At 53.0% G+C, this 12,776-nt stretch overlaps 3 protein-coding genes across 3 annotated transcripts; 2 read left to right on the top strand and 1 right to left on the bottom strand.

Moving 5' to 3' along the window:
• Nucleotides 1-172: 172 nt before the first annotated feature.
• ALTATR162_LOCUS8904 (uncharacterized protein) lies at nucleotides 173-4,364 on the bottom strand (the record flags this gene model as incomplete). The annotated part of the gene is made up of 6 exons (XM_043316537.1): nucleotides 173-1,321; nucleotides 1,438-1,909; nucleotides 1,958-2,019; nucleotides 2,071-2,111; nucleotides 2,985-3,619; nucleotides 3,673-4,364. The coding sequence occupies 6 exons, from the start codon at nucleotides 4,362-4,364 to the stop codon at nucleotides 173-175; spliced, it is 3,051 nt and encodes a 1,016-aa protein (XP_043172472.1).
• A 2,615-nt stretch (nucleotides 4,365-6,979) lies between these two features.
• On the top strand, nucleotides 6,980-7,690 carry ALTATR162_LOCUS8903 (uncharacterized protein; the record flags this gene model as incomplete). Its single annotated transcript, XM_043316536.1, has 1 exon — nucleotides 6,980-7,690. The coding sequence occupies one exon, from the start codon at nucleotides 6,980-6,982 to the stop codon at nucleotides 7,688-7,690; it is 711 nt and encodes a 236-aa protein (XP_043172471.1).
• A 3,513-nt stretch (nucleotides 7,691-11,203) lies between these two features.
• Nucleotides 11,204-12,082, top strand: ALTATR162_LOCUS8902 (uncharacterized protein; the record flags this gene model as incomplete). Its single annotated transcript, XM_043316535.1, has 1 exon — nucleotides 11,204-12,082. The coding sequence occupies one exon, from the start codon at nucleotides 11,204-11,206 to the stop codon at nucleotides 12,080-12,082; it is 879 nt and encodes a 292-aa protein (XP_043172470.1).
• Nucleotides 12,083-12,776: the final 694 nt, after the last annotated feature.

Genomic DNA, 12,776 nt, shown 5'->3' with positions numbered 1-12,776 from the left:
TAACTACATAAACCTTCCCGTTGATTCCAAACTGTCCCAACTCCAAAAACAGATCATCCAAGCCCAGGTGTTTACTACTTCAGTTGTATTCTCTCGACTCTCCGTCGCTGCTAATATCCCAGCTCGGCAGAGCGGTATCTAGCCTAGTCGATGGATAGATGCGAGTTCGCACCTAGAAGCTCGCATCGCCGTTGATCTTCAAGCCATTCACACCGTTGGCGATACCTTCTGCACTAAGACCATCCGCAGCGCCACTTTGGTAGTCGCGAGTAATCTCGTCGAGCATACCGGCACTAGCAGCGACAAAGCCCAAGTACGGCCGGCTTGGGTCCAAGACGCGGGAGAGGTATTCCGGATGGAATTGGACACCAACGAACCAGGGGTGGTCTTTGATCTCAATAACCTCCATACGTACGCCAGCATCGTCTTTGCCAACAAAGCTCAAGCCACCCTTCTCGAGCGTCTCTATGTAGTCTGGGTTGACTTCATAGCGATGACGATGGCGTTCGAGGATCTCCTCCTTGCCAGCATATAGAGCACGGAGACGAGACCATTCGCTACCTGGCTGGAAGAGAGTCGGTCGGAGACCCAGACGCATCGATGCGCCCATGGTGGTCTTGTCGACCTCCGGCATGAACATGATGAGCTTGTTCTGGGCCTCGCCGTTGAACTCCTCGGATGTTGCATCCTTGATACCACAAACGTTGCGAGCGTACTCAATGACGGCGATTTGCATGCCTAAGCAGACCCCAAGATACGGCTTCTTGTGCTCACGCGCCCAGGTAGCTGCTGAAATCATACCTTCTGTGGCACGTTGACCGAAACCGCCAGGTACAAGGATACCAGACGCCTTGACGACCTCATGCCAGGCGTTGTGATACTTTGCGGGGTCTGTCTTCTGACACTTGGGCTCCAGATGATCCGAGTCGACCCAACGAATGTCCAGTTTCCTTCTGCATCGCATCGTGGCGTGTTCCAACGATTTGATGACAGACAGATATGAGTCCTGGAGCTCAACGTACTTTCCGACGAGTGCAATCGTCACCGGGTCGTGAAAGCGAGTGTCGTGACCTGTAAGCGACTGCCACTGCGCCCAGGTATGATTGCCCTTCTGCAGCATTGAAGGCGAGATAGACAGCTGCTCAAGAGCAAGGAACTGGCGGACCATGGGAATCAATCTTTGTTGCTCGAGAAGCATAGGTACTTGGTAGATGGATGGCATATCACGCACAACCAGGACTTGTTCGTTTTCGACCTGACAGAAGTGGGCAATCTTCTCGACGGCGGAGGCTTCGAGTTCTCGTTCGCAACGGCAGGCAATCTAGAAACGTCAGTCATCCACACGTAACACTGGCTGCCTGTGTGCCTCAAAAGACCAATACGCCAGCTATGTGCCAACACAAAAGCTTTGGAACTGCGCCAACAATGGGTACGTACCAGATCTGGGATCAGACCATTACTCCTCACCGCCTTGATAGCTTGCTGCGTAGGCTTTGTCTTCTGCTCGCCGTGGATGACAGGCACGTACGAGACGTGAATCTGCATGAAGTTATTCTTGCCCGCACGTCGCCTGAGCTGGCTCATAGCCTCAATAAAGGGCATGCTCTCAATATCGCCCACGGTGCCTCCCAACTCGATTATGCAGACGTCAGGCTCCTCGCCTGAGTCATCAACGGGTATCCGCGCAACCTTCTCGATCCAGTCTTGAATCGCGTCGGTGATGTGTGGGACGACCTGGACGGTTTTACCCAGGTAGTCGCCCTTGCGCTCGCGCTCGATAACGTGCTGGTAGATCTTGCCCGTGGTGATGTTATTGTCGCGTGTAAGGGTGATGTTGAGATAGCGCTCATAGTTGCCCAGATCGAGGTCAACTTCACCGCCGTCGGAGAGGACGAACACTTCGCCATGCCTGTGGATTGTTTAGTCTGAGGATTATAAAAGTGGTGGTAAACCCTACTCCTTCGGATTCATAGTTCCTGCATCTACATTGAGGTATGGGTCGACCTTGATCGACGAGACGTGCTAAGACGTCAGTATAGTCGGTGAAGCGCGTCAGTCCGCTGCACTTATCTTGAGGCCGATCGTCTTGAGCAGGAGACCTGTAGACGAGGCTGTGACGCGTCAATTAGCAACGATACACAAATGATCATCCTCGTGTATGAGTTGTTTCGCAGTAGTGCAATTCGGCAACACTCTTAGAGCCATGATCCTAGAGAGTCTGAGATGCTCTGCATAGACCGCAAAAGCCTTAGAGAGGCTCGAAGTTGCGTGACGCTTCTCGCGCACGTCACAAGAGCTTACCTATGATACCCTGTGTATACGCATTAGTGGTGATCAAAGGCGCAGCAACCTGCAGCTTACCTTCCCCACGCCGCTGATGACGCCGCCAGACACAAGCACGTATTTCATGATGTTTTGCTTTTGGTGCCTCAATCGGTTATGGGGAAGGGGAGGGAAGGAAGGAAAGCTGAGATTTTGCACGCGTTAACTTTGAAAGAAAATCTACGCATGGACCCTCTAGCGGGGCTGATCCCCGCACTAGCGTCCCTCGAGGCGTGAGGCTTGCGGCTTGCGGCCATCATCCTTCGGCGAATCCTGACCTCACAGCTTCATTGTCGAGGCATAATGTTACCGGCCTAGCTAGTGTCTCTTTGTGTTATTTGCAAATACGAGCTATCAAAATGGTATCGTGCTCCTTTCCGTCGAATATCAAATGCATTACAATACGGCCGCCGCATCAAGTTCTCAGACCCCTCTTGTATTGCGCGAACGCCTTGCAAACAGCCTCGTCGCTATCCGCCAGAGAATTAAGATATAGGTCGTTCAAGGGAATGTTGTTCGTTCATCATATCGTCAAGATGCAAATCGGTATCTGCGAAAAATGCTCCAGATAACCCAGATAGCAGCCCACGCCGCCCGCTATAGTTGATGCTTGAGAGAAAAGTAAATGCCGTCGAGGTGGTGTTGAGATGGTTATTCCCTACGCCGTCGCTTCAACTCGTCCTCCTCCGTGTTATCGTGCTCTTGACTCGCTGTAAGTCGTTTGCGCGCTAGCGCCTTCTCATTGCCCTTCTTCACTTGGATGTTGCATCCTTGTAACTTCAATGCTCGCGTAAGAGCACTGCTTGGCCGCATGCCTGGGAAGTCCTTGGCCGTATAGACCGTGAAGACGTCGCTCAGGACCTCGGTGAGTATTGGCGAAAACCCTCCCACATGGAGATTCATAGGATCGATGCGCATTAGGACAAATCGGAGTCGGTATTTGCCATGTGTACGACACGAAAGATCTGGGAAGCAGAAAAAGCAGCCTTCAGCATCATGCTCGTCCTTTGCTACAGATGGCGAGGCCACGAGCTGGCCCATTAAGCGCCGCGTTGTTCGTCGGTCGGGCTGTATGAGTGCCGTCTCTTCATTCGTTCCTTCTGCATTCCAGAGTGTGCAATGGACCACGTTGAGCGAGTAACGTAGCTCTTCTTGCTCGGCGGCACCGGTCTTGGGATCTGTTACCAGTAGTTGGATGATTGGCGGAGGGTCAATCACCCTCCGGTCGCGTTCTCCGAACCCACATGCTCGCGCAGCGATGGGTTGCTGCCGCACACGGAGCTCATAGTTCAAGTTTCTGCATGCGTCAGTGGGAGTTGACTTACTCGGCCAGAGTGGAGGTATCCTTACAGTTGCTCATTATACACTGGCTGTGGTATCGAACCAGGTAACGGAATTGCTCGATGCTGTTTCTGAGGTGGAGGGGCCGTCGCGGACGGCTCTGAATACGCAATAGATCCGTGTGGGGCTGCTATGGAGCCTCGATGTGATTGTGAGTGCTGGTGGGAACCTACGGATCCGCGGAACGGAGTACTGCTTGATGCATAGCTCGGTGTGTACCCAGGCGACGGCAGTGGAGGATATGGCCTTTGCTGCGAGCTCTCTACTGGGGAAGTGAGGGACGAGTATGGCTGCTCATGGTGCTGGCTATGCTGGTAGTGCCGGGGTTCCTCGTAAGGATAGCGGTGTTCTGTCAGTCTCCGCGGTCCTCTGCTGTCAAACTCGGAGCGTGGTGAGATGGAGGGACCATATTGCTGAGGAGAATATGGAGGGTCTGATCTAGGTGGGGTGTAGGGATTTGAATGCTGTAGTAGTTTCTCAACGGGAGCTGCTGATCTATGTACTGAAGGCGGTTGGGGGTAGTCGTGTCGCGGAGGCAGTCCAGCGTGGATCGAGGGCAGTTGATTGATGGGTGATCGAAACTGGTGATCGGACCGGGGTGGTACAGCATCTGGCGGGATCTCTAGCGGGGGAAGTCGGCGGTGAGAATAGTCGAGGAAGCCAGGGGGCGAGAAGATGGGAAGCTTCTGCGTCTCGGTCATATCTGGAGCAGGACGAGAGGTTGTTGTCAAAGGGAGCGATGGCGGCGGCGGAGGAGGTGGAGGTGGTTGGGACATGCGTGTATTATTATTTGGCCGGGCCAGGACACGATGCACGAAGCCGCATTGGGATGAGGTTTGTGTTCAGTTCGGAGGCTCTTTTTTCAAATTGGGAGCAGCAGGGAGTGGTGCAGTGTTGGACAGGACGTCAGGAATGGGGGCACTGCCTCGAGTGTGGCGGCGTGAGTAGTTTATAGTTTAATGTCCCTTGTAGGCGACCCTGTACGTATCTGGATCGCCAGCAGCCAGATCGACGGTCGGATGCTTGGATTCAGTAATGGCGACGTTGAAGTGGAGGCGCTCTGACGCCTTAAAACAACGGGCGCCCGGGAAGAGGAAAGGATGCAGACGGGGGTGGGCCCGCAGCACCCTGTTCACTCACAAGCCTCACGCCAACCGTCCAGAGTAGCCGGCTCGGAGCATAAATTTTGACCAGGACAGCGACAAGTGCAGCGATGAGTGCGTGGATCCGAGCTTGGCGGGCAGCTGCTAGTCCCCAGGTTTCAGACTTGGGTTGGGTGCAAGCGATATGAAGGCCGGGAGATGGGCACTATGTACAGTACAAGCAGGTGATTGTGTGGAGAAGGGTAGTCATGTATGTTCATCATTCTCTAGGGTTTAGGTGAGCTAGTGGGCGCATGTGGTCTCTGCGGCCTCCACTCTGTCTTGTCACGGCGTTCGCAGCCCATGCAGCTGGAGACTTTGGGACGCGACTGGCTCAGGGCTTGTTCGTGTCTAGGTGTGAAGTGGCCTCGCAGTATTTTCGTGGGGCGTCACCGAATAGGCTGGCAGCCGGGTAAAAAGAGAGAGACAAACAACGGCGTCCCGGTTTCGCAGGCACGTCTGTTTCGAATCAAGACGGACCAGGGTGTCGCACACTGTGACCTGACGGGCAGCCAATATGGAGCAATATGCCAGATATCACGTAACTCGGTCCATGGGCACTGGCGAGCGGAGGGTAGCATCGCGAGCGGCGGACGCTTTCACATTCGGCGAGGGTCCAGATAGAGTGAGGGAGTGGCTGCAGCGCGAACCTGGGAAAGGCTTGACAGGCCCATCTGTCAGAGTGGGTGCAGGCCAATGGCGAGGCTGGAGGATTGCGGCTAAAAGCGATCTGCCCTGCGACGCCTTTGTTGTCCGTCTCCGCGCACCCACTTAGGGCGGGTGGGGTCTGATGCCATGCTGGATGGGCTATAGGTGGCCCAAACTCTGGTGGTGGTGAACCCAGTCAGGACGGCTACCGGGCTTTTGGAAGACGGCTGCCGTCTCATGCGCCCATCTATCAGTGACATGAGACATTGCCTCCGCACCTGGCTATCGGACTCGATGGTCAACGGGCAAGGCCGCCGAGACGATGTCGGTGGCTTGCGCTTGACCAAGGTGGGCGACCGTTGTCGTTAAGAGCACACATTAAGACACACATACATCGCTTCCATGGCTGCGACACGAATCACGGCCCTTCGCTTGCGGCGCAACGGTTTGAAGAGAGTGGCAGGAGATTGGGAGCAGCGTCATGGGGTGTGTTGTTCAGCGGGTGACTTGAGCATGGTATGCGGCAGTTGCAACAATACTCTCTAGCACTCCCCCATGCAGCCAGCACAATCTACGGTGAACATGTGGACCATGATAGAGTAGACGCTCCAACGATGAACCAAACTCTTTGCATCGTTTAGCAGGTACAGACCAATTTCCATTTCAATTCCAATTCCAATTTCAATTTCAATTTCAATTACTAGTCGGTCGAGAGCGCAGATGAAATCATAACCCGCGGAACACACATCGCCTGAGTAACCAAGTTGCAATGACACCCTGGCCGACGGCACCTATTTGGAAATGCTAGCGCCACTCTTATTGCCTCCTCTACTCCTTCAGGTAGGACCCAAGGCTGATATTGCTGCCCGCACGGGTCCAGTGTACCTGCGCTGGCCCCCTAGCCTAGCCGCCTCCGCTGTGTGCTACCTCAAGCGGGCGCATGTCTACTTTGACACACTCCTCCTTTTGCTACCCCTCACCATCCATCGCGACATTACCTCCGGTGAACTGCTCCGCCAATTGCTCTACCTGGCACTTGTGGTAGCCAATCGTCTGCCCAGGCACCTGCCGTCTCTAAGCTTTACGCGACTTGCCAACCGCCGACCACTCACCACCCGCTGACCACATCTCTCACCGCCCGTCACTCCCCCAAAACACACACCACGCTGCTGCTCGACGGCGCATGAATCACGTCGCCACGCATCCACCACAGGCCCACCAAGAAACTCCCCGGTCGCGATCGACACGCAGCCTCGACCCTCATGGCTACTCGGTTTGGCAACTACATGGGTATGTGCCAACCGATCTCACCAAGACGGGTTGTTGGCGTCTTGACGTCTTCTCAAAGCGGTGTCTACTCGGCAATTGCTGCCTTGCTTCGATTCGTGCTGACTCGCCTGCAGATTATAGTGGGGTGTCAAAACTTCCTGCCTCTGCGACTCACGTTCTTGACCCACGTCTGAGAACCCTGGCTACGCTGATCCCCGGAATCTTTGCCGCCAAGCACTGTTTGGACGTCGGCTGTAATGCTGGCACTGTTTCAATTCAACTATGTAAGTGTAGGAAGGATACCCCTGCCACCTTTCTGCAACCGACTATTACCACATCTTGTCGATATTGATCAACTTGCAGCCCTCGATTTCCAAGCCGCATCTGTCACTGGCGTCGATATCGATCCCAAGCTGATTGCCCAAGCCGACAAGCTCCTGGCCTTGCGCGCTTCTCGTGCGAGACCCCCCACGACTGGCTCGGCACCCGTTGTCGACTACTTTCCCATATCGGCCGTGCTCACTCATGGTTACCGGATTGAACCGCAAAACAAGGCTGCGCACAGCGTATCCACTGCGTCAGCTGCCTGGCCGCGTGTAACCTTCTTTTCTGCAGATTGGGCCGTACCCTCTGGCCAGGACACTGACGAGTCATATGATGTGATCCTGGCATTATCAGTCATTAAATGGATCCATCTCGAACATCGAGACGCTGGTCTAGTTGCATTTTTTGAAAAATGCTCTTCGTCGTTGAGAACAGGTGGATACCTCATTATTGAACTCCAGGGCTGGGACTCATACCAAAAGGCCGTTCGCCCAAACCACTCTCCGCATTTTCAAGAGACTTTGATGGAGCTCCAGTTACGACCGGAGACTTCGTTCGACCACCTCCTTGCGAATCAAGGTCTGCAGCTCTGCGCTTCATCGGATGCACTTCCTCGCCGCATCAATGTATATCGCAAGGTCTGAAAGCAGATCTCTGGATAGACAATATGGGTAGGGTTAAACAGTCTACCACCAGGATTACGTTTCACCGTGTTCGAGATTCAAGCCTTTAGCATCGGGAATTACCATCTCATCTAGCTCGAAGAGATGTTCGACTCATTCATGGCATTCCTCGCGTCGACTAATCTTTACACTGTAGCGCACGGTTACTCTGCAATTGCTATCCGTCCTTTTGCCGCGCCAGCGCCTATTGCATCTGAGCCTTTTCTTTTGTTGGTCAATTTTACAAAAGTTTGATAGAGTATTGCTATCACAAGACTTCGAACACTATCCCAACCCGCGGTCAGTTACTACAAACGGCTGGTCTGCGCTCCACTTTCTTGGGGTTCTCCGGGCCTGAACCCTGCATGCCGATCTTCCCTCACCATTCCAGGTTCTATCAATCCATGTATCGTACGATTGCGGCAGCTGTGGAAGTAAAGATCGACCAAATAACAGGATTTCCAAAGTTTCCGCCTAGATATTCGCTTCAATATCGAAATATGCAGCTACAACTTATCCTTGATCGTAGCGGTGACCTCGAAATCTGTCTCTGGCAGGCCACGGTGGAGCAATGTGAGATTGCGAAACCTGCATTAGCCGCGTCACTACATAATCCGCAGAACTAACCAATGGTGGCTCGGAAGCTTTTCGGCGTATACCGGATACCCATTCTGTGGTTCTCCAGACCGTAGGTCACATGTCATCCGCTAACGCAAACCTTATCCCACACCGGATCTCGTGCAGGCCGAGGTTTTCTACTACACTATCATGTCTACTGCGAGCCGCACCTTCTTCTTGTAACGTCATTCCCTATAGCCGGCTCTAGATGTTTCGATAAGTGGTGATCGCTCTCCGGTCAAGATAATGTGACAAATGCTAGGTGGCTGGAAGGCAAGTTCGGCGAATCGATAGTACCATGATTTTAACCTAGCCTGCCATCGGCGACTAGTTATGAACCACCATAGAACCCGGAACTATCAAACTCTCGTTGATGGAGTGAAGGCTAATCCTAGGAAAGGAGAGATGCGATGTGACCTCTCTTATCACAGTCGAACTATATCCGCCTCTATGACTTTATGGAGATGTAAAACTCTCAAATTTCTTTCTGTTCTTCCTGAATCTCCGCGGCTGCCGCAGAAGTTCAAGCGCTTGGCTTCCCTCACCAGCAAACAACGAAAGCTAGCTCGTGACTGCTAGACAAGTCGACTGTTGGGAGAGCATGTTCCACCTGTTTAGTGCGAATAAAGCAGGATCTTGTTCTAAGAGCAAGTCTCATGCTCTACAAGATACAACTACCAGTACATGAGTGTATACAAGCCGATGACTTGGTAGTTTGGCCATCAATCTCGCTGGATACACTTTGCATAGTCCAAAGATCTCAAGGGGTGTTGGATCTTGCAGTCGGAGCCAAACCTCGCGAAAGGCAGATGGGTTCCTGATACGCACAGTCAAACCGTTGTTCAGTTTCGACCACATTTATGTAGCCGTACAGTATCAACAGCTTGCTTCCCTCGAAAGCTGCACCATGGAACGCTGATGCAGTATTTCATGAATTATCAAGTCCACCGCAGCGATGCAAGGCGACATGATCTTGTCTTTGGTAGGTAGAGAAGACCGATGAGGCACTCCCATGCCAACCGAGCACGCTTCCGACTACTGTCGTCAGCAAGCATGAGCCTATCGGGATCCAGCATCTCTGCTTGCTTGGGTTGTACGGCAGCCAATATGGTCACCGATAAACGCATCGGCAGTTTCTCTCTAGCCGATAGGGTAAATCACCGTAGATGCTTTTATGCCGTGCTCGAAAGTGTCAGCTCTGGCTAGCCAATTGCAATGCGGTATCTCAATCGTGAAACGGCATCGCCATTCGTATTCTTGCGATCATCAGTTCATCCAGTCTCTATTGCGTTATAGATGACACACAACTGTAGAGGAAGATTGGCTGACATCGAGTACGCCCTACACACTGTTTGCGATGGTTAGGAAATGTCGACTGACTGGGGCGGCCCACTGATGGACAACACATCGACGGACAGCTGCTTCGTGGACACACCACGTACCGCACAACAGCGTCTTGCACAAGTGATGCTGCCCAAGAACATGTCGTGAGCTGGCTCTGGGTGACAACACAGTCACTGCACCTTGCGCCTATCTCCTCGACCTGGACTCCCGATAATAACCCGCAAAGATCTATGTGAAAACACTGGAAAGTCATGATTAAAGTGCACGTTGCATATGCAATGAGTAGAGCATACTGCTGTCAGCCACTGCCACGACTTCTCATGTCATTCTCTTTCCGTACTCGCTGCGGTTGTGGTGTGTTGATATTCGCTCCTGCCGTCTTCGGAGCAGGTATTGCACCTCCCTCGATTACGTATGCTAAGAAAGCCCAATGATACCGAGCGTTCATGCATTTACCAGGGGCTATGCAGAACATAGTTTCTGTCGTGACACCTTCCAGCACATCGCTCTTGCCTTGCCACGAACACTTGCATCTTGCCCCCGAAACACGAACTCGATATCGGCCAGTATGTTCGAAGGATTGCGCTGCAAGGAGCTCGAAATGACGGTCGCCTGCGTTTCCTCGACGTGTTCAGACGGGAGAGCATTGTCGACGCTCCAAGTCGGCGAAGCGCGGGGCTGGGAAATAGCCTCTGGCCACCTCACCTTGCCGCATCGGAGACTTTTGTACCTTCAACAAGTGCTCCTTCTTCCCTTCCCTGGGCTTTGCAGGGACCGACGCAAGACGATGCTAGCGACAGGGCAAGCCCCGGCTTTGGTTCGCGATGGCAATGATGCGTAGCTGCTGGAGCTTTTGCGGTGGCGGGTCATTTCAGCTTGGATGGACATCCACTTGCAACTAGGCGCGAAGCCAAGCACTGCACCATTCGGGCTATATAACCATCAAGCAGCGTGGAGGTAGGCCTCACGGGATTGCTGTTGTCCCTCCTGACGTCTGTACCGGACCATGATTCAAGCAGCGTAGTTTGCGTCGGAACTCCAGGCTGAGCCGAACAAAAAACAACCATCTTCTCTACCAAGCTGCGCCAGCCAGGTAAGCATCAGAAGCGCGCGCAGCATCAGTGCGTCAGCACGTGTGTTGTTCACACCACAGCTGGTGAGGCGTAAACGAACGGGCGTCGTATAGGGCGCTTAGGGGGTATGAAACGTCTTCGTGCTGACCGTGCGATAGGCTTCCTTGACGAGTCTCGCGCGGGCGCCTCTCACGATCCCTCTTGCAGATCTCTGGTTATTTGACATCCTGCCGAAGTCAGACGTAAGCCGGATCCTTGCTTTTGCCAAAGCGAATGACCTTCCGAGCTTGGTCACACAGAGCTAGACAACACTCAACACGACTCGGCATCTTGCCGGAGCTACGGAGATCTACTACATATACATACGCCATCGAAAACTACTCGTAGAACAAAGCAGACCGACGCCGAGCGCTGATCTCCGCTTACCGACCGCGAGCGCGTCGAGCGCATCACCGAGGCCATGCCACCCGCGAGCTCCTCCTTCACGCCCCTCAATATCCAAGGCGATGTCGTACCAGAATGGTTGGGTTCTTTTACTCTGGCTGCGCCCCCAAACACCGATCTATGGAGGAAACCACCATCAGGGGATACATCGACGGCTCCAATTCTCTACACGGCTTTGCGCAACCCCTTCATAGTAGCAGAAGTCACAGTCTCAGCAGACTGGGAGCTCGAATGGGATCAAGGAGGACTGGTCATATTCGCGGGCGCACCGCCAGGGCAGATAACGGCGGCAACAGCAAACGCGACAACGACACTCGAGGTCCCGAATGTTGCAAACATACGTTTGGACGACTGCGCGGCGCCAAGTTCCGCCATCTCACTCTCGCAAACCTCAAGTATTGACGACGTTGAGAGCTACGACACGGCAACTTCACAAAGCCCAGCAGAAGATTCAGGTTCCAGCCCCCAACTAGAGCGCGGCCCCCCACCGCCGTACGTTGCTCCTGCGCCAGCGTCCAAGTGGGTCAAAGTTGGGCTTGAGTTCTCCAGCAACGCCTGCCATGCCACTTGTGTGGTCGCAAATTGCGAAGGTGCAGACTGGTCATTGAGTGCACTCCCGCCCCATCAACAACGACGTATGGACTTGCGTGTAAAGATTGAGCGCATCGGCTATGCGCTGTGGGTGTGGTACGAGGATGAACTACTAGGCTGGAAGAAGCTCAGAGAAGTCACCTGGTTCTTCTGGGGTGTGGAAGATAAAGCCGTACGCGTTGGTGTCTATGCGAGTCGACCTGCAAACTTTGGCATCACCATGTGGGACCGGAGACACGCTGCGGGACTTGATAGCGGAGCGCGAAATCTATGTGTCGAATTCGAAGGTTTGGAAATCTTCTAATCAAGAGAGGAACCGAATGTCTTAGTTTCCGTCATCATGTCTTCTTCTCTTTTATTTATCGTCACATTTACCATCTGTTCATGCGGTTTGGGACCCATGATCAGTTTCTCTCTTTGCTTCACAAACATCCATACTGTCTCTGTTTCTAACCATCTCTATCATATACGCATCGTAATCAGTTTTTCGTTTCGGTTCTCTGTCTCTATTCGCTTTTCGCCGCGTGCGGCGTTGCTTCGGCGCTTGCCACCATTTTCTGTTCCTCGTACCGTCGCAGCCACCTATGGCGACTGTTCATGCACTGCCACCCCTCCTATTACATATCGCGACCATGCCACAGTCTCACCGTATCTGCTTATTATTGTCTCAGATGGCTGATGATGATGATGATGATGATGATGATGAGTCCCGATGTGTCACCTCATTTCTGGCTCCATTATCATCATCATCATCATCATCATCTTCAACTCTTCTTCATTACCTAGGACATATCTATTTATATAATATTACATTTATTCGGTAGCCACGTACATGTGCTCAAAGACGAAGGCTCAACATATGGTGGACTGATGTAGTGGTGTAAGCCTCATGTGACTTACGCATCTGTGATGGTGCTTGTGTAAACGCCATCGTGTGAAGCAGGCGGGTTTGTTGATTGAACTCCACACCACCTCAAAACTCTGCACGGCGATCAAAG

The sequence above is a fragment of the Alternaria atra genome, assembly GCF_907166805.1.
Source record: "Alternaria atra isolate CS162 genome assembly, contig: 29, whole genome shotgun sequence".
Taxonomy (NCBI): Eukaryota; Fungi; Ascomycota; class Dothideomycetes; order Pleosporales; family Pleosporaceae; genus Alternaria; species Alternaria atra.
This window is presented reverse-complemented; position numbering and strand designations above follow the sequence as displayed.